The sequence below is a fragment of the Gadus chalcogrammus genome, chromosome 12 (genome assembly GCF_026213295.1).
Source record: "Gadus chalcogrammus isolate NIFS_2021 chromosome 12, NIFS_Gcha_1.0, whole genome shotgun sequence".
Classification (NCBI taxonomy): domain Eukaryota; kingdom Metazoa; phylum Chordata; class Actinopteri; order Gadiformes; family Gadidae; genus Gadus; species Gadus chalcogrammus.
In genome coordinates, this window is record NC_079423.1 from 4668968 (window position 1) to 4691392 (window position 22425).

A 22425-nucleotide genomic window follows, 5' to 3' on the forward strand; every position below is an offset into this window, starting at 1 on the left:
GCAGGGCCGGCTGTTGGGACGATGGGAGGGGAGGAGGATGATGATGATGATGATGATGCTGGAGGGAGGGATGGAGGGAAATCCTAGGGAAATATGCTGATCTTCTTAACTCCGATTGCAGATTGCCATGGACGTACGGCTGGTGCTTTGCTTGGTCCCAAAGTGCTTTAAACGTGGAGGTTAAAGGGACATCTCACGCCAAATTCCTGTTGTTTTCCCGCCCCTGCCGCCGTCGCCGCCGTGCTCCGTTCCCTCCCCCCAAACGCCCCTCCCTCACCTTGTCGCCACACCCGATCGGGGCCCCGGGTTCCTGGCTTCCGTGGTTTGGGGAACGGATGCGCTTCATGGGTTGGTGATATCCCGACCGGAGTGTGAACATGGCGGTGGCTCTGGACGCGGTGTGGCTGCGCGTGAAGAACGTGTGCAAGCAGAACGGGCTCCTCATACTGTCCGTGCTCGCCGTTGTCATCGGCTGCCTGCTGGGCTTCTTCCTGCGGACGCGACGGCTCACCGAGCAGGTGGGTCACGCACACTCACACCGCCACGTCACGTTTAGGAGACGCTTCCAACACAAATGAAGACGTAGTGAGGGCTGATATGTTGTGAGCAGATAGGGGTTAAACATTGAATACAGAGCAAGTTCATCGAGGAGCAAGTAGGTGTAAGACAGTGCAGAGACAGGTCATTAAGGAGCAGGGGCTAGATAGTTCAGAGACAGGTCGTTAACGAGCAGCTAGGGGTTAGATAGTGAAGACAGAGAGGTCATTATGGAGCAGGTCAGGGTTAGACAGTTAACACAGACAGTTCATGACGCAGCAGGTAGTGGTTAGACGGTGAATACTGGGACAGGTCATTAAGGGGTGGGGGTAAGGTGCCTTGCTCAAGGATGCCCACAGGTGGCTATAGGGAGGATCCACTGGGATCCTTTTGGCTGGCTCATTCCACTTGACTGTAGTAGGTCGGGGCTTAACACTGTGGTGAGTCGGAGAGCTTCACTTAAAGAGTTAACGCTACCAGATGTTAGCTTGGGCGGCCTCATTTGGAACCGCACCACTAACCATGGGAGTGTAAATAGAGGCCCAGCTTCCAATTTGTTCCAATTTGGAGAAGGCAAATCCCGGATCAATGACGTCAATAGTCGAAGGTTTTTTGTGTGATTTGTATGCATAGCGGGCAAGTCCCCATGACGTGACATTCTTAACATTAATTTGACTGCAAATGCAAGGGCTTTCATCAAAAGGCCATAGGCTCAATCACCATTGTGTTACTTCATTCGATTTATATTTTGATATAATGTCTATTGCTCGCATTAGAGCACCACTGCAAATGTAAATTCTTACCGGATAACTTAGTCTAAATACTCAAACTGATGACTTAAGAATCTTTTAAACTGGTCCTGTATTGAGCAGGACTGCTTTGGCTATTGCAGCAGTCAAACAGGCTGCAATGTCACCCCTTGGGGCCATTGCAACCCATCAGTGTACGTCCTCTAAAAGTGCTTGTTTTTGCCACTGGTTTAGATTGTAAGTAGTTATTAAATACTCTGTGAATACCTAGTGCTATTATAAGTGGATCCCCTGTTGTCATTACAATCCCGTTCCTCCGTCACCCAAATCTTTGAGATAACACTAAGCTACGCTTTATATAGTCCAACACAAAAATCTGGCAGGCACACGTCTCTCCAACTCACGTTTCAACCATTCCCTTCCTGCAACAGCTACTCTTGCAATATTTCAGAGCAAGATTCTTCCTTAAGTGAGACATGCGAAAGGTAAAGAGCAACTTTTTTTTTTCTGTAGGGATCCTTTCAATAATGTCTTCAGAATCTTATTTTAATAAGCTGAGCCTGGCAGATTTTCATTTGGTTCATGTAGCCTTTTCCTTTACACTATTTACTCTAAATAATACTAATGACAGCATGTAGAAGAACATTTACACATGCTGTCCTCTGGCTGGAGAAGAGATAAGTGGTATTGGTGATGCGTTTCACCCAAAAAAACTAATCATCCTTAAATTGTTTATTTTACGTAAACCAGAGTGGTCCCTGGTGCACTATGCCCTCACAAGTGTAAACCTGTAGTACTGTAGAGCTTTTAACTTCATTAATCAATGTTTCGGGAGCGGTTGAACATACTGTAGAGACGATACACCTGGACATAGACTTACATATAGAATTCTATGCTAATTGGATCAATGCAAGTTGTTCTATAGTATGCGCACGTGTGTGTTTGTTTATGTGTGTGTGCGTGTGTGTGTGTGTGTGTGTGTGTGTGTGTGTGTGTGTGTGTGTGTGTGTGTGTTTGGGTGTGTGTGTGTGTGTGTGTGTGTGTGTGTGTGTGTGTGTGTGTGTGTGTGTGTGTGTGTGTGTGTGTGTGTGTGTGTGTGTGTGTGTGTGTGTGTGCGTGTGAGTTGGTGTGTGTGTGTGTGTGTGTGAGTGCATGTGTGCTAATGTTAATCCTACTGTCTATAGGATGTAGCACATTAAATTCATTGCTTCCAGAGCTGCCAGGTGGTCGAGGTGCTTAGCGTTTGTTGTCTATTAGTAAGATGGTGGAGGTGAACCCCCTTTTCTTTCCGTTTCACCTTTTCCCTAAGTCTAATCACTTTCTCCTCCTAGGAACTAAAAATAACTTCTTTCCGAGGGCCTTTCAGTATAGTCTCTCAAAGGAGGATTAAGGTTCAATCTAACAAAAGCTTTTTGTAATTGTACCGAATATGTGAGTGGCGGTCGCGGGTGTTTGAGTTAGTGTGTGAGGGTGTGTGTGTGTGTGTGTGTGTGTGTGTGTGTGTGTGTGTGTGTGTGTGTGTGTGTGTGTGTGTGTGTGTGTGTGTGTGTGTGTGTGTGTGTGTGTGTTTATGTGTCGATGTGTATGTGTGTGTGTGTTAAAACAGATTGGTCAAAATATGACCAACATATCTTCTATATATATATATATATATATGGATGGATATATGGCTATATAAATGGCTATGTATATATATAGATATATATATACTGTTATAAAACCATATCATATCTTAAATCTATGATTATGGATTTTATCAATTAACTAAAGTCAACAATATCATTGTTAAAGCTACATTGTGCTACCTTCAAACAACAGTATAACTGTGTAATGGTGATGGTTTCACACAAATGATAAATTAGACTGTTTAATAAAAGGATGAAAAGAAACACAAAACCTTGAAGCACATACTACATGTATTTATGGATGTAAATGTCAATGTTAATGTAAGCACAGTTTAATTCTACTAAAGCGCACAGCCTGTTACCTGTATACTCTAATGTTATTGAATAAATTATTGATGACAAAGCACATACCTGGTACACTCTGATTCAAAGAAGTATATTTCTCAGAGGGAGAAGGGAGAAAGAGAGAGAGAGAGAGAGAGAGAGAGAGAGAGAGAGAGAGAGAGAGAGAGAGAGAGAGAGAGAGAGAGAGAGAGAGAGAGAGAGAGAGAGAGAGAGAGAGAGAGAGAGAGAAAGAGAGAGAGAGGGAATGAGACAGACAGATAAAGCGACAGAGACAAGAGATTCAGTGGAGGTTGGGGTTGGGGGGGGGAAGAAAGAAAGAAAAAGGATTGTTGAGAGATGAATAAGCAGGGTATGGCAGTGTGTATCAGTGTATAATGGTGTTTTTTTTACCTTCACCCATCTGGATGGGGGAGAGAGATAGAAAGAGGGAAACAGGTGAGATGTAGAAAAGAGGACAGATATCAAGGAATGAGAGAACATCAGAACATAATGTTGAGAATCTGTCGAGAGCCAAAAATAATTCTGACATAAAGCTGTGTGTGCATATTTTCAAGGAAACAGATTCTTGTTTTTGTTTCTGCATGACAGGCACAAAATAGATTCTTCCAGAGCTTTAAGATAAATGCAGTTGTGTTAATGCAAGGCAATTATTAAGCTGTCATTTTCGTCTTTCATCAGCGAGCTACACATTCTCAGAATGGTTAATGGATTGCATTTATGCAATGCTTTTCCAAAAAGTGGCCATAAAGTGCTATACAATTATTTTCTAGCATTCACCCATAAATACACACGCACGCACACACGCACGCACCCACGCACACACGCATGCTAGTGTCAGCCATTTAATGCAACAGCCAACTGGTCGGGAGCAGTTAGTGTTAGTTGTGTTGCTCAGGGACACCTCAACGCTCAGCTAGTAGGGGCCGGGGATTGAACTAGCAACCTTCTGGTTGCAAGTCACCCCGCTCAACCCACTCTATCCCCTGAGCTGCTTTCGTCATCATCCCAACACCTCAGGTCAATCGGATTCATATGAATCTCTTTAACATATTTGTTCTTTAACATATTGATGTTGTTTATCAACTTTAGGAATATGCCATAAAATATCCCTCTGGTAGTCACTCTTGAAGGAAGTGAAATCTAGGTTTTTGTCTCTTTTCCTTTGGGGGGGGTTCTTCTAATGTAAAAAAGCAAACTTCTTGTCGCTGTTTCTGCACTATGGTGATCTTTCATTGATGCACCTTTTTATACATGGCAATTCTGAGAGTCAATCAATCAATCAATGCTTAATACTTTAAAACTAAAAACAGCATTGGTTGTACAACTGTATTACTACTGTTATTTGATTATATATTCTGATCATAAAAGTAAGGTTTCAAAGACTCATACAAGACCTATACAGACCAACTTCTACAGCCATAGACAAACTAATACAACATTAAAGGGGCAGTTTATCGGGGTTTAAACAAGGTAATATGTTTTATATGATATCCAACATACATATTCAATGGCATTATGTCTCTGTTACTAAAATAAGTCTGTCATTTAGAGAGAACCGCTGTCAAATCCTATGTCTATGCTAGTCTCCACTTGTATCCAGTTCAAAAGCGATCTATTCTGCTCTGAACTCAAACCGCGTTCTTTTCGTGACATTGAAGTTCCAACCAAGGCACTTTGACGTCATGACAACGGCACGCGGGCGGTGAGGTGTGTGTGAGTGTGTGAAGACCTGTCAGGGCATTGAGTGATGTTGATGGACGCTTTCGAGAGAAGGTTCAGCTCCTCAGACACTTATAGTATAATACACGGTATAACACGGTGTGTGCCACATTTAGTAGATGTCTACAACTTTGCTCATTATTACGCTCACAACCATGGTACTAGTTTAACCATCATTCATTTCAACCCAAAACCCATTAATTATAAGGTACCTCCAGAAGTATAACTATAACTATAACCACTGTTGTAGCACCTCTGGGTTCCCTTGTGACCCCGGGTTCTACGTAATACCTCCAGTAGCCTGGGGAACCGGGGTTCTACGAAATACCTCCAGGACCCTGGGGAACACGGGTTCTACGTAATACCTCCAGGACCCTGGGGAACCGGGGTTCTACGAAATATCTCCAGGACCCTGGGGAACCAGGGTTCTACGTAATACCTCCAGGACCCTGGGGAACCAGGGTTCTACGTAATACCTCCAGGACCCTGGGGAACCAGGGTTCTACGTAATACCTCCAGGACCCTGGGGAACCAGGGTTCTACGTAATACCTCCAGGACCCTGGGGAACCAGGGTTCTACGTAATACCTCCAGGACCCTGCATCTGCCTCAGTCTGACTGAGGCAGCTGACTGTCGACGTGTCCTTTGACAACAGATTACTGCCAATGCTATGGTCATAGACACTCACACACTCACACATACACACACACACACAGCGCACACACAACACGGAAGCGCACACATACACAACACACACACACAACACGCAATCGTACACACAAACACACACACACACATACATGCCATGGGCACACTCACATTACGCATATGGGTAATGTCAAAATGAATTCACACACCCACACATGCATATACACACACATGCAAGAACCTACATGCAGGCACATACATGAGCATGATCACATACATTTACATGTTCACCTACATTTGCATGTTCACATACAAAAGGCAAACACAAACACACACGTGCAATGACACACATGCCCATGTATCCAAGATGAGCACAGTGCATAGAAACGTCCTCTGAAGTGCTGATCCTGCTCTTATGAAGCACTCTAATCTCTGGCTGCTTAATGCTGCACCCAAAAGCTCTTTAGCTTCCATTACGCTCTCTCCCTCTCCATCCCACTATGCTCTCCTTCCCCGGCCGTCCCCCCAGTCCGCCCCGGCCAGTCACTCCCAGCCTGTGTGTGTTTCTGAATAAGCCTTTTTTTTATTTGTTTTGGTTGGGCACTGTGTGTTGTTGGTAAGAAGAACATCTATTACTGCATGTGCTTGTCAAAAAAATAAATAATAATGTTTTAATTATATCTTATGTTGAAGATTAGACACATATACCTGGCGCTCTATTTTGTGTTTTGTATTTTATAAAAATATGATACATATATACATATACTGTTATAAATACATCTTGATATTGGGGTATTACAGCAGCTTTTTGTGCAAAATTCTCTGTCTCTCAAATTCATGCCATGCTTCAAACTGCATAATACATGCCATAAAAGATGACAGACATTCCAGTGTTGGGCTGTGTCAATGTACTCACGCAACACAACGGTAACAACAGCTCATTGGATGAATAGCCAAGCCAAGGCCTTTCTGCTGCGGTAACATAAACGCCCACACCTTTTACCACCGCCAGTAAGATAAACGTGGTACTTGCTCTGGGACGAAAACTTGTTGCGTTGTCGTCATTTGACATTATCAACGACTCTGCATGAAGACATCATGTATGAATTGTTTTTTTTAATAAGAAGCATACATGCATCTTACTACTATAATAGCAGGCATGTCACAACAGTTACTCAAGTTAGTTATGTGCGCGTGTGCCAAGGAGCCTGCAGCTCACACACACACGCGCAAACGCATACATACACCGCAGGCACGCACATACACATCGTATACACACACCCCACGAACATACACGGAAATGTACACGCAAGCGCACACACCGCACGTAAAGACAAAGGCAGCGAGACATACACGGAAGCGCACAGACAGGCGCGCACACATACACAACACACGCACACACAAGCACGCACACTCACTGCACGTCTAGTGTTGGATTTAATGATTATTTTCCTTGATTCAGTTCGCGTCAGTCAGCTCGCCAATAAGAGTCGTTCAGAATAGTTTGTTCGTTCGTTCGTTCAGTCGAGTTTCCGTTGGCGGTGAATCGATTCATGGAATGCACGGTTCTCAGCTTTTCAGTCAGACTCAGCTCCTCCCTCGTTCTCATTCACAAACGATCGTGGAAGACGGTCATCTATCAACATTACAACTTTAACCAAACACAGCGGGACGGGGGTGTAGTTGATTATTGTATGTTTAACATCTCAGCAAGATAATAGACTTTATTTAGCAATGATGGTGGGGTCGTCGGGTGGAGAACGAACCATGAAAGAACGAGCCAGATTGACGAGATATTCAAATATTTGATTAATCTGGCATGACACAGAAAGTACAAAGAAAGCATGCATTTACCATTTCACTGACATTGAATCGTATTATACACTCGCTCCCTAAGCCTTTTGTCCCTTCACCAGTCACAGTCAGTGAATGAACAGCGAGTCAGCGACTAGTGGGTCCGGGAGGAGTCGAGTCTGAGAACGAATGAGACGAACGAGAGAGAAGAATCAGTTTGGTTCGTTCTTGTTAAAGATTCGTTCATTCGAACTGATTCGGTCACGATGACCCATCACTATGCACGTCAAGACAAAGGCAGCGAAATGCTCGCCGAGGTGAGACGTTATGTTTTTAAACATAACGGCTCCGCTCTGCTATCGACACACGCGCAGGCAAGAACACACACGCACGCGCACACACCGCAGCGACACTCGCCCAGGTAAGACGTTATGTTTTTAAACATAACAGCTCCGCCATCGTCAAACCCTCCCAGGTAAGACGTTCTGTCTATAGACTGTAGAAATTGCGATAAAAGAAGGGAAGAGACAATTTCTCACCTCGACAAGCAACGGCAGGTCGTTCATTTTGTCACATAAAAACTGTTAAATTTAGACATCACGCCGACCGGCATATCAACACACAAGTGCCGTGATCTTAAAGAGACAGTGTCCCTATAACAACACGAAAACATGTCGATAACACAGTATGGTGAATTATGTCTATAGAGTCCACCACAAGAATACACTTTGGTACTCAAACTTTCCCACCTCCTTGAGCCTCTCGAAATTTCTTGCGATGTTGTTATCCCCCCTTCCCCCCTGCGGACTGTTTGAGTTGTTTTATTTTTCTTATGTTTTCTTTGTGTGCTATGCGTGATTGTAGGCTTCTGCTGCCTGCCTTGGCCAGGACACTGGAAGAGATGTTTAATCTCAATGATGATTATTATTTTCAACTAACCAATAGTAGTTGCCTTGCATTTTAAAATCTCAATGAGCTTTTCAGCCCTGAATAACAGTAAAAGCTATTTAATAATTGATTTGCATGCATAGTATACTACACTTTCCATTGAACAATTACCCCTGTTACCATAAATGAACTCATTTTATAATGTAATCAAATGCTCACACACTAGCTGCTTTCAGACACACGTGTAAGTGCTGTTATTCTCCTGATGGGCCGTATGTGTGAACAACATATCCTGACATTTGTACCCTGAAAATCTCCTGAATAATACTACCCCTGCAGTAGTATTTTCTCCATAGGAAATGTAAATACCTTACATGTAAATTAGGAGTAGAAAGTCAGTATTTCTCACACCACTTCAGTGGGCTCGTTGATGACGCTTTTGCATGTCATTGAGTGATAAATGATAATCAGCCTGTTGCCTTTTGTTCGCTGAATGGTTAAAAAACATTAAAATGTTGGCACTACATTTAAGAGTCATGAATGTTATACGTTGTAACATTATAGGCAAAATGTTATTATATTATGCTCTCAGAAATGTGTTACATCATCGACTGGGGTTCCCACATTATTGCTATGGGTTTAATTACAACTAGAGGTTGTGTTTTCGCAACACACGCGCAAAAACTCTAGTTTCTCTAAAAGCATTTCCATAATAGTACATCTTATCACATCCCCCTGTGCTCATCACAGGAAGCTAGAAAGGGAAATGTGTTGTATGTTGTATGTTGGTATGACGTTGGTAGCGGTGTGTGTGATTTTGTTGGCTACAGTAGGTAGGGCAGCAATCTGTGTTACGGCGTGAGGGTGTGTTATGGTGGCGGAGATGTGTGTTATTTTGTTGGCGACAGGAGACAGAGCAGATAATGTGTTATGTTGGTAGAGATGTGTGTTATTTTGCCGGCTACTGTAGATAAATAAGATAATGTGATATGTTTGTAGTGATGTGTGTTATTCTGTTGGCTACATTAGATAGAGCAGTGATGACTTATGATGGTAGAGATGGGTGTTATTCTGTTGGCTACAGTAGTTGGAGAAGAGAGGTCTTATGGAGGTAGAGACGCAGGCTATTGAGCTTTGTGTGGAGCTGCTCAGTGTATCTAGGCAACCAGGCAGTTGAGAGCCTCAAGGTGTCAAGGAGGTCTCCGAGAAGCAACTAGGAAATAAGTCCTTCGACATTACTCATCCTTCCTTTCTCCCGTCCAAAACAGGAAGTGATGTACTTCCAGTTCCCCGGTGAGCTACTGATGAGGATGTTGAAGATGTTGATTCTACCGCTGGTCGTCTCCAGGTAAACTTGAGGAAATATCATGTCACAGGGGTTTCATATACGACGTATGTTATATGTTGAGAAGTGTTCGTTTTAATGAGTTGATTATAGGTTATGGTTTGGGTTACTGTTATGGATGTTGGGTTTAGGGTTCATAGGCAAGGGATATGGGTTTGGGGTTTAGAGTCATTGGATTAAGGTTAAGAGGTTTAGGGACAATAGGTTTGGGTAAGGGGTTAAGGGTTAATAGGCCAGTGTGAAGGGTTAGGGTGCTAGGGTTATTTGGATTAGGGTAAAGGAGTTTAGGGTTAATAGGCCTGAGTTAAGGGTTAGATGGATTTGGGTTATTGGGTTGCTGGTTAAGGGTTAAGGTTTGTGGGTTATTAGGCCAGTGTTAAGGGTTAGGGGATTAGGGTTATTCGGATTACGGAAGAGTTTGGGACAAGCTGACCTTTTTTTGGATTCTAAATGGAGTTTGCTGTGCCTCTCCACTACAATCACATTAAAAGCACTAGATATATAGACCGTCGTTAGTTTCATTGAATACAACTCCATTCACCCCCAATTGCAAACCTCCATCATCACATACAGCTACATTCACCTCAAACTGCAAACCTCCATCACCTAATACACCTACATTCACCTCAAACTGCAAACCTCAATCATCAAATACATTCACACTAAACTGCAAAACTCCATCCCCAAATGCAGCTACATTCACCTCAAACTGCTAACCTCCTTCACCTCATGCAGCAACATGCACATTCTGGGTGTCCTTACATTGCGCAACACAAAATGTAAAATGTGATTTTAAAAGGTATATTTCTCTGTCCCCCAGTCTGATGTCTGGTTTGGCTGCACTGGACGCCAAGTGCTCAAGCCGGCTGGGTCTCATCACCGTGTCTTACTACCTGTGGACCACCTTCGTGGCCGTGGTGGTTGGCATCGTCATGGTTTCCATCATCCACCCTGGGGGCGCCGCCCAGAAGGAGGACTCAGAGGAGGGCAGCAAGCCCATCATGAGCTCTGCCGACGCCTTGCTCGACCTCATCCGGTCAGAGAAACTCAGGGTCCCTCTCCCCAATCTCTCTCTTCCTCATCGATCTATCTACCCTTCCATCCATGCGCCCATCCTGGGGGGATGTAGTTTGAATAGGCCGAACTCTCTCTTGCGGGAGGTCCTTGTTATGGGCTGTCAGGTCATTTGTTCCAGTATGTATTAACACTTACTTCACTCTCACTTATGCTTCACTCATGTTGACCTGAGAGTTGTTCCATGGCTATCTCTCTCTCTCTCTCTCTCTCTCTCTCTCTCTCTCTCTCTCTCTCTCTCTCTCTCTCTCTCTCTCTCTCTCTCTCTCTCTCTCTCTCTCTCTCTCTCTCTCTCTCTATCTTCATTCCTATCTCTCCCTCCATTTCCTTCTATCTCTGTCTCCCTTTTATTTATCTCTCATTCTGTCCTCACCCGCTCTCTCTCTCACACCATGATATATTATTGACAGCTTTAATGTACGTCTGTAATCGTATTTAATCATAAACAATTATCATGGGGGTTTTCCCTCCGCTGTTTACCAGTAAATGACAGCCTGTGATTGAGAAGAGCTGATTAAATACAGTAATCATTATGTAGATAGTGAGTGGGTGATCAGGGGTCCAGTGGACAGAAGGTCTCAGTTCTCGGTTGGTTTCAGGCCATGCTGTCACACACATTGTTCTCTGTAAACATCTTTGATCAAGATGCTTGTTTTCCTGGAATGGCATGTCTCTCGTAAACAACGTCATTGAAAGCTTGTACGAGCTTATCATACTCAAGGCTATCCGGACGTCAGCTTGCTGCTTGCAATTAGCTCCTATTAGAGATGGAAATAGATTGCTCAAAATACATTGCTTTGAGCACAATCATGAGACATACCATGAGTGAGTGTACACAAAGTACTACAAATCCAACTCTGCCCTCAATCAGGACATATTCATGGTCCAAGAATCCTCACATATATACGTGCCTGATATTCTCTGGCTCATTTTTTAGCACAGCACAATTAACCTTCATCTTTCTCTTATTGTGCTCTACAGCAACATGTTTCCCTCCAACTTGGTCCAGGCTACGTTTCAACAGGTGAGGGACCCGTTTCACATTGAACTTTGGAAACATAAAGACTACCATAACATGTATTACTATCGATTATTCAGCATGCGCCTGTCCTGTTAGGGTTAGTGTACGCCCAAAACTCCAACGGCTCCAGCTCCAAACGGAAAAATAACACTTTGGTTCTAAGTTGAAGCATTAACAATCGAACAAATCGTCCCACTTCATGTTTGAACAACCCATGTTGCTTGCATGTTTGTTTCCCCGTCAACAACAGTATCGAACGAGTACTGAGATCACTATGAAACCGAAGCCCACCGTGAGCCAGAGCCTATCAGAGTCTAGCACGCGGCGGGCCCTCATCTACGGTATCCAGGACGACAACGGAACCGACATCCAGAACTTCGCACTGGACCTGACCCCGCCCCCGGACGTGCTGGTGCGCACCCGGCCAGGGAACAGCGATGGCATGAACGTCCTCGGGATAGTCATCTTCTCATCCACCATGGGTGAGATAACCACCGCCATAACCTCCTTGTTCAACCATGGGTAAAGTCCTTCATCAACCATGGGTGAGATAACCACCGCCATAACCTCCTTATTCAACCATGGGTAATGTCCTTCATCCACGATGACAACGACGATGACGTTGTCCATGACGATCACGTCCTTCTAACACCATGACGATCACGTTGTCCATGACGATAATGTCCTAATCCAAAATGCCGATGATGTAGTCCATGACGATGAAGTCCTTCTTACATTATGATGATGACATTTTCCATGACTACTACGTCCTTCTAACACCGTGGCGATGATGTTGTCCAACGATAACATCCTTCTAACACCATGACGATGACGTTGTCCCTGACAACAACGTCCTTCTAACACCATAGCGATGATGTTGTCCATGACGACAACGTCTTTCATCCACCATGACAACGACATTGTCCATGACGATAACGTCCGCAATCCACCATGACGATAACACCATTCTATCACCATGACGATGACGTTGTCCATGACGATAATGTCCTTCCAGCACAAAGACGATAACATCCTTCTAGCACCATGACAATGATATCCTTCTGACACCATGACGATAATACCCGTCTAAAACCATGCCGATAACATCCTTCTAACCCCATGACGATAACGGCCTTCCAGTGGTGGACAGTAAGGAAGTACAAGTTACTGTACTTAAGTAACTTTTTAGCGTATCTGTACTTTACTTGAGTATCATTATTTTGTGAGACTGTACTTTTACTCAACTACATTTCGTGTGTGCATGAGTCTCTGTCTGTGTGCAGCATGCGTGACCATAGACAATAAAATGACAGATTCAAATGAGTGCACGTGCACCTCAAGTGTACCAATCAGAACACATGATTGGTGCAGTTTGGGCGGGTTTCTCCAAACTTTGCTTCTGTTCTCGTGTGTCTGTTTAGCCTTCGAATTTCGCTGTATCGTTTAAAGCCAACACACAATAATGGAAGAAGCACCAGATATTGAAATTGAGCCCCCATGGCCATATTTAAGCAAACTATTTGAAGTAGTGGAAAGGAAGAATGACTCATTCATTTTTAAGTGCCTTCTCTGTCTGCTTAAGAAGCATACAATTTCCTCTTTCAAGAATTCGCCTACCAATATAAAGTAACACATAGAGGTAATGATAATTTGAAATGATATCAGTACCAGAAAACCACACCAAAACCAGAATGGTGTTGGTGTGGTTTCTTTTAACCTTAAATTAGTGTATAAAGGACTTAGCAAGACATTGGAATTACATTACACCAAATTACTTTTCCTTTTGATACTTAAGTACATTTAAAGCCAAGTACTTTTATACTATTGCACAAGTTTAAAGGGAGTGCTTCCACTTTTACTGGAGTAATATTTTACACTAGGTATCTCAACTTTTACTCAAGTATGTCGTCTGAGTACTTCGTCCACCACTACGTCCTTCTAGCACCATTACAAGACGTCCTTCCGCCATATCTAAATCGTCTCATTCCCATGTGTTGTGGTGCCTAGATTATGATGCTTATGATAGATTTCTAATTGGAAGTATTACTTTTCAAGCCAATTAGCAACAATTTACGGTACAACAAGTTTAATGTCGTTAAGGGGAAGGCAGGGGACATGGCATCCTGCCAAAGGTTGTGGACATTGCAGGGATGGAACGGAACCCAGGCCCCTTTAGTTGACAGACAAACACCCTGACCTACACTGCACACGACACTATCCTGACCCCCCCCTTGTGTGTGTATGTGTGTGTGTGTGTGTGTTTGCCCAGGTATCATGCTCGGGCGGATGGGCCCCAACGGCACTGCTCTGGTTAACTTCTGCCAGAGCCTGAACGAGGCTGTCCTGAAAATTGTCGCCATCGTCATCTGGTAAAGCAACAAGCATCTCTCTTCTACAGTATAATGAAGTATTTATCAAGACTTTGCTTGATTGCTTTTGGAAAAGGGCTAGCACCAAGTCATCAACAAGCTATCTCAAACTCTGTCTACTGGTTAGATGACATCACAAGTGGGCATGTCGGATAAATAGATCCCCTCTCTGATGGACTGTGGTTGATCAATCAACTACAATCATTTGGACCCTTTGAAGAGTGACCAAATACAATTATTTAATCTTAGAACAGCACCACCTCATTGGTTTTCCTTCTGATCGTGGCTGAAATCGTTCGGGTTAACCTTTAAATTGCCATCCAGACAAGGGGAAGTAACAGCTATGACAGACTTATTCCACTCATATGTCGTGTGCCGGGTTTGCTTTCGTCACTGACAAGTGACACTGCCGGTTGATTACTCATTAAACAATTCCACCTCCTGCTAAACAGGTACTTCCCGTTTGGCATCGTGTTCCTGGTGGCGGGCAAGATCCTGGAGATGAGCGATCCATCAGCAATGGGGAAGAAGCTGGGCTTCTACGCAATTACAGTGGTGTTTGGTCTGGTCCTGCACGGCCTCTTCATCCTGCCAGCCATGTACTTCTTCATCACCAAGAAGAGCCCCATTGTCTACATACGAGGAATCCTGCAGGCGCTGCTGATCGCCCTCGCCACCTCCTCCAGGTCATTCACATTCACATCCACAACCAAATCCACATTCACACCAACATTCACATTCAGGTTGACATTCACACCCAAATTCAAATTCACTTTAACATTCGCAATTACATCTATATTCACTTTCTCATTCACATTCACATTCAAATTCACGTTCCAATTCACATTCACATTTAGGGCTGTATTTTAACGGTCTGAAACGCAAGTGAGAAGCGCGAAACACAAGTAGCTTTGTGGGAGGATCTCTGATGCTGTTGCTTGCTATTATACCGGCCGATAAATAACTTGCGCCCGACGCAAATCTAAAATGGGGTGGTCTGAATACCCGTATGTGTGTTTTGGGCGTAATATGCATTAAACCAATGAGAGTGTCATCTCCCATCCCCTTTAAGAGCCATGAGTGCATTTTAACCTGACAAGTTGATATTTTGACAGCGCGTTTGCACTCTCCGCTGAGACAGATGTATGACCACATGAATTTCAAACTTCAAATGGCTCACTTTATGGCCAAATAATATGGCCTAATTCACACATGGAATAGCGTTTTCTTCTACAACTTCAGAAACACTGAGAGGTTATGTAAAGGTCGGCAAAGAGAACTTAACACATTTATGATATGCGGTCCTGTGGCTGCAACTGTGGGTCTATTTAATGATATGTGACAATACATTAACAAACATCGTTTGTTACCAGTATTGTATACATTATCGTTATCGACTTGTGTTCATAATATGCATGTGTCCCCCCGTTAATATACATTGCCATGGACTGTATTATGCGTTACGTGTTTAGTTTGCGTGTGTTTAAACAGATGGGTGCAAACACCCGCATTCATTCATTCTTTTAAACACTCACTCGCGGTCAAATCCTCATCAACCCTAAAAGTTATGGGCTTGTACACGATGTCTGTGTCAAGAAAATATTTGTTTGCTGTACAGTCTTTGCAGATGCACTGATTTAAAAGTAGAACTTATTACCGCTGTATCAGCTGTTCTTTCCTAAATAATTTAACCAACGTTATCATTTACCCTAAAACAAGATCTTGTTTGTTATACAACAAGTTTATTATTATTATTATTCTTATTTGAATGCATGGCATAGCCTACTACAGTGTGCATTCATGCAGCCCCTATTGAAATTTATTTTTTTCACAATCCACATGCTATTTCTCTACAGTTTCACGCATATGAACAATCCTTGACATCATAATATTTCAATTAGGCTAATTGTTTGCATGTTTGTGCTGTGTATAGCCTACGTGTGTAAGCTTATGTTACAGTTCCGAACTGCCTAGTCACGTCAAAAATAGCAACAACAACTGTGCTATTCGCTAGGGCATTTAGACGAGGTCTGCGCCTGAACAAGTGGCGCGAGTTTGCTGCAGGGGAAATTCAGCTTTGCGCCTGGTGCAAACTAGCAACGATACATGCGTCACTGTAGAAAGTAAATTGTGCTGAGTGCAAGTTAGGGCCCTTAGTCCTTTGGTCTTTTAGTAATTTAGGCATTTTCAGAAGCATACAATCAAAAGTAGAGCGCAGAGTCGATTTTGGAATCAAACATACAGATTAGTCAATATGTTTTTTTTTATTTTATTGTATTTGAAAACGACGATTTACCCTGACATACTGACTTCCTTTTGGATACTTGACATATTTACTCTACTGGGAGAATGGTGAGAATCCAATGGAATATGACCAATGCCTGCTCCTATAAACACATGAGTGTTATTATAAACTACCAGTGTCTATCCCCAGCTCCGCCACGCTGCCTATCACCTTCAAGTGCCTGTTGGAGAATAACCACATCGACCGGCGCATCATCCGCTTCGTGTTGCCCGTGGGCGCCACCATTAACATGGACGGCACCGCGCTGTACGAGGCCGTGGCGGCCATCTTCATCGCCCAGGTCAACAACTACGAACTAGACTTTGGTCAGATCATCACCATCAGGTCGGTCATGAGTAGATTACCCATCCCTAGCCGTGGTTGGTGGGCTCTGCGTGGGTAGGGGTGGAGGGGTGGGCAGGCGGATGTGATGCCCTTCCCATCTGAGCTCAAAGCCTATTAACAGACTAAAGATATGATGAGGATTTATGGTTGCTTTTTTTTTGCCTCCGAACTATGTCGCAGATTGAGAATTTTCAACAGATGAAATGATATAAATTGTGAACCACACCCCCCTCCCTCCCCATCCACCAACACCCCTGAGGATGGTCCCAGAGCTCAGGGGAAGGACATTCATCTGCTGCATGTATTGGGTTATGACCTTCAGTGCTCCACAGCAGACCAAACAGGGGGCTGACAGTCCATTAATCTCTCTATTGAAAGTGCTCTGTGACCTCAATAAAACAACAACAACATGTCTTTCAGTCACGCCATCAGCAGACCGCCTTGCTGCTCCCACACACTACCCACGCTGGGCGGGGTTTATGTGCACACATAGATTTATAATACATATTACAGCTATAGCTCAACTGACTGGCTGACTGATTGACTGAGTGACTGATGGGCTGGGTAAGAAGACAGACAGTGTGTGTGCATCTGCATCCATAGTTATGCTGTGTTTGTGTCAAATGTAATGTGTGTTTGTGTTCAGGTTGAGGTCTGTTTGTGCAAATGGTTACAGTGTATTTGTTTCCATTGTTACAGTGTGTTTGCGACCATGTTCAAGATGGGTTTGTACCCATGGTTGTGCTCATCTTGAGGTGTATTTTTGGTTCTGGTTAGATGTGTTTATGAGTGCTATTAATGTAGCACTCTTCATACACGAGGCAGATTCAAAGTACTTCACATAGAAAGATCGTCATACAATAAAATAAAATAATAGAATAATAATATTATTATAATAAAAGAATAAAAAGAAAACAAAGGCAAAGCCCAAAAAACTGCATGGTAGAAAATGCTATGTATTAAGATTCAGCAGAAATCTAAAGCAAACATAAAAGTCTTCAGTCTTGTTTTAAAAGTGGACAGAGTTGGGGCAATTCTTAAATCATCCTTTATTTCAGCTATTTGTTGCATAGTACCTAAATCCTGCTTTTCCATGTTTCGTGTTTACTTTCGGAATAATTAATAGATTGGTCTCAGAATCTCTTAGTGATCTAGAGGCTTATGTAGTAGAAGCATGTCAGTTATATTCTCTGGCCCTAAACCATGTTGGGATACATACGGGAGCAGCATGATTTTAAAATCAATTATCTGACATACAGGGTGCAAATGTAACAATTTAAGGATTAGTTGAATATGTTCATATTCTTTGGTCTTTGTTAGAACTTTGTTCTGAACAACCTGTGGTTGCCTTAGAGGTTTCTTTGGTAGACCTTTGAGGAGATCATTGCAGTAATCAACCATACTAGTGATGAAGGCATGTACACGTTTTTGTATGTCTTGGGTGGACTTGAGCACTCTCAGTCTTGCTTAGTTTTTACGGTGATAAAAGGCCAGATTTTGTAACTGATTTGAGGTTGCTGTCGAAATAAAAATCTGAATCCATGATAACCACTAGATTTCTGGCTTTGAGTGAGGTTTTCAGGCACAGAGAGTGAAGGTGTTGGTTTGCTTCAGTGTTTCCCCTATATGCATTCAGTAGCGGCACACCGCCGATGCTGGATTAAAAAATAAATGTGCAAAAAAATATTGTGCAGAAAAATAAGTTCAAGGCACATTTGCACAATTATCTGGTCTCAGCAGATACCTTGACTCTGTGGTTTGTTATGTCATATTTGGAAGCTCAATATGTACATTTTTCCCAAAACAATCTCACCAGAAGTAACCTTTTAAAGAGTTAGTTTTCAAATTGTTCTTCCGGGGGGGCATGCCCCCGGACCCCCCTCATACCAACTCACAGCCTCACTGCTACAAAAAATCAAGGAGAAACACTGTTTACTTTAAACCTTTCTGTTTTAGCACCAAATACAATTATCTCGGTTTTGTCCTAATTCAGTTGAAGGAAATTTTTGCACATCCAGTCTTTGACTTGCTCAATGCACTGGCACACCAGATCTATGGGCTGATAGTAATTTGGTGATAGCACTACATAGATTTGCGTGTCATCAGCAGAGCAATGATGGTCAATGTTGTTATTTTGCATGATTTGCCCTAGTGGGAGCTTGTAGATGTTGAATAAAAGAGGGCCCTAAGATTGAACCTTGTGGAACTCCATATTTGGTTCTGATACAAAGTCGCCAATGGAAACCAAGTTCCTATCTTGTAGGTAAGACCTAAACCAATTTAAGACTCTGCCTGAAAGCCCCACCCATATTTCTAATCCGTCCAATAGTATTGTTTGGTCTACACAATGTTGAATGCAGCACTGAGGTCTAGTAGCATTAGTATTGAGATTCTGCCCGAGTCTGTCTTAAGAGGGATGTCGTTTACAACTTCAATAAGTGGTCTAGGTCGAAATCCAGATTAGAAGGTGTCATTGCAACCAGTTGATGCCAGGAAGTGATTAAGTCGCTCGAGGACAACTTTCTCAATGATTTTACCTATGATTTTACTTATGGATGGTAGATTTGATATTGGTCTGTAGATGTTATTAACTTTTTTAAAAGGGGTTTAATAACTTTAGTTTTCAAGGCTTTTGGGAAATTGCCTGATTGGAGGAGCATTTATGCCAATGCTTGGCACTATGTCACTTGTCTACTGCAGCTGTTAACTCCAAAAACATATCTTAACTAGAAATAGTTGTTCTCAAGAATAAAACGTGGCCATCCACACTGGTCAATCCATCTAGGGAATTTTTCTCTATGAAGGATTTCATTCTGGTCCACCTTGGCTCATGTTTCTGCCCATCCCCCTAGCATCACGGCCACAGCAGCTAGCATCGGCGCAGCAGGCATTCCACAAGCAGGGCTGGTCACCATGGTGATAGTGCTTACCTCCGTCGGCTTGCCAACTGACGACATCACCCTCATCATTGCTGTTGATTGGGCGCTGTGAGTGTAACATTTCTCTTCTCATGGTTGAAAGTTCACATTGTAATCAAACAATGTGGAATTATTAGAGTAAAGTACCTCAAAGTATTTAAAGGTAGCTCAAAATTGGTAGTACTGATGTTTTTCATCTGTTAATAGCGGATTAACAGTTATGAGTTGGTTAATATTTCTTAATGAAATCTCTCCAGTGACCGGTTCCGTACCATGGTGAACGTCATGGGGGATGCCCTGGCCACAGGCATCATGGCACACATCTGCAGGAAGGACTTCATCAAGGAGGGGGATGGGGTGAGTCTAACACCAGGTTTTCCGACATCACACTGCTACACAGTGGGGGGGTTCCACCCAGGAACCCCATGATTGTATGACACTGTAAGCCACTAAGGCAAATTAGTACAACTATTCAGAGTTAAGGTTCTCAAAGTACAGGCAAACCTCATTCGGGAGCTGCAGGGCTGCTGGCTCCCCAGTTAACGCACCTTCGATTCAGTTTCAATTAGCGGAGGACAGGTGCGTCCCATCAGTGCCTAATCAGCCGGTGACTGGGTAACCCTATCAGCCATTACAAATATAATGCAAGCAATAGCAGCAGCTGTCTTACCAGGAGAAAGAGTCATTGAACGCTGCTGTTGGGGTTTGGTTCTCCCTGAGTGCATTGGGAGAGAGATTGGGAGGGGGTTGGAAATGGCTTCCAACACTATCTTCTTCCGGATAAAAACATAGTCAAAGATGGCACCTGAATATGCTAAATGTAATTTAACTTTCAAGTTATAAGGAGGTTTCAAGCTGAAGTAGCATTTAATACTCTTTAATACTGATTTCAAAATTATTTGTGGATGAGGGTTTTGCAAATCATGTATCCAATTCTTCCTTCCATCCTGTCTATCTGTCTATCTGTCTATCTGTCCGTCCGTCCGTCTGTCCGTCCGTCCGTCCGTCTGTCCGTCTGTCTGTCTGTCTGTCTGTCTGTCTGTCTGTCTGTCTGTCTGTCTGCGTGCTGATTGGCTCCTGCAGGTACCACTGATGTGCGAAACCAAGCCCATGTTGAGCGGCCCACCGCAGGTCAACTGCCAGAACAACAACGGCAACTACCGCGCCTCTGCCCTGGGGCTCAAGTCGGAGCTGCTGCCCCCGGACGTGGCTCGGCTGGTGCAGCTGGAGGAGGGAGTTCGCCCCGCGCCGGCCCATCCCCACAGGAGGAAACCCCCCTTACCACCGAGACATGGGAAAAACAAGGACCACCAGCACTGCGCCATCGACATGAACGGCATTGAGACCAACGTATAGCGTCGGGTGCTAGGGGGGGGTCCGCCGCTCAGGATGCGCAGTCACTGCTGAACACAACGCATTGTGTGCGTGGTCAAAGAGAACGCAGAGGACTCGAGGACAAGCAAGGAACCTTGAGGTCTTGATGTGAGGGCTTGGAACGTAATGTTTATTTTACTGGGTGTCAGTTACCAATGGACAAGGCATCGCAGATTTCTCAGTATTTATTTTTCAAAACGGTGAATGGAATGGATTTTTTTTTTGTCCTCCACAAGGCCAACCGACATTATATCGATATTCTATAGAGTTGAATGGTTCCAACAAAGCACTGAGCTCGGATTCCTCTTTGGATTGGTCCACCCATCGTGGGGTCCGCTGGCACCCAGAGGTCCGGTCAGAACACTCTCTCCTAGGAATTAAAAAAACGGTGTTGTGCAAAGTCCTTGAGAAATCAGATATTTAGTACATAACTAAATATCTGCATCGCTCGATTGGTTTCTACTGGACAGTTTTATAAGCTTCAATCAATCACAACTGTCATGAATTTTATATGATTTCACTGTGTACCATTGTCAATTTGAGATATGTTTTCACGCCACTGAATCCGGAGCCAATAAAGTTGCATTTAATCTTGTTCAATATCGCCTTAACATGCTGGTGGTGCCAGAATGGAGATAGTATGAAGATAACAATGAGGATGATCACTATGAATATTAATATTAAATCAAAGTAGTAGATGGTTATGGTGGAGATGAAGATAATCATGATGAATATTGTAAATTGATGGAAGTAGATAGTGGTGGAGGGGATGAGGAAGATGATGATGCTGATTAAAATAACCATGATGAAGATTACAATTAATTGATAGTATTAATAGCTCAAGATGATGTTATAAGGATTTTAATGATTATGATAATGATGGTTGTAAAGATAATGATAATCAACAGTGTCGTATCTGAAACTGATTTAATTATTTTTAAATCATTAACGAAGCAAACTTAATTTGAGTGGTATTTTCCTTTCTTTCACTTGAACAATTTTTATTTATTTTTACTTAACTCAGTCTTGTGTTGTCCACATTTGGCCATGTTTCTACCATGTAACTCTTAACTTAGTATCTAGTGAGTCTTTAACTATCTATTGGCTTACATTCGTAACAATTACCGTATCAATATTATTATCTATTTATATTTACGGGAAATGTGTCTATATAACCCAGGTTCAACTATTAACTAATAAGTTAAAAAAGAGTTAAATCAAGAATGTTTTTTTAGTAAAACATGAATAAGCCCTTATTGAAATGTAAAACCATCTAAAAAATAACCTTCGTAAAAATGTAAACACAAAAACATTGTAGTAATTGTGAATTAACTGCCAGATGGATAAATCTATAACTTGTTTGTCTCAAAAACATTTTTACAGAATAAAA

General features: G+C 42.9%; 1 protein-coding gene across 1 annotated transcript; it reads left to right on the top strand.

Moving 5' to 3' along the window:
- Window positions 1-377: 377 nt before the first annotated feature.
- On the top strand, window positions 378-22402 carry slc1a7b (solute carrier family 1 member 7b). Its single transcript, XM_056603987.1, has 11 exons — window positions 378-518; window positions 9574-9653; window positions 10471-10686; window positions 11706-11748; window positions 11996-12227; window positions 14015-14114; window positions 14567-14800; window positions 16549-16743; window positions 19596-19730; window positions 19919-20018; window positions 20745-22402. The coding sequence occupies exons 1-11, from the start codon at window positions 378-380 to the stop codon at window positions 21015-21017; spliced, it is 1749 nt and encodes a 582-aa protein (XP_056459962.1). The 3' UTR covers window positions 21018-22402.
- The last annotated feature ends 23 nt before the right edge of the window (window positions 22403-22425 follow it).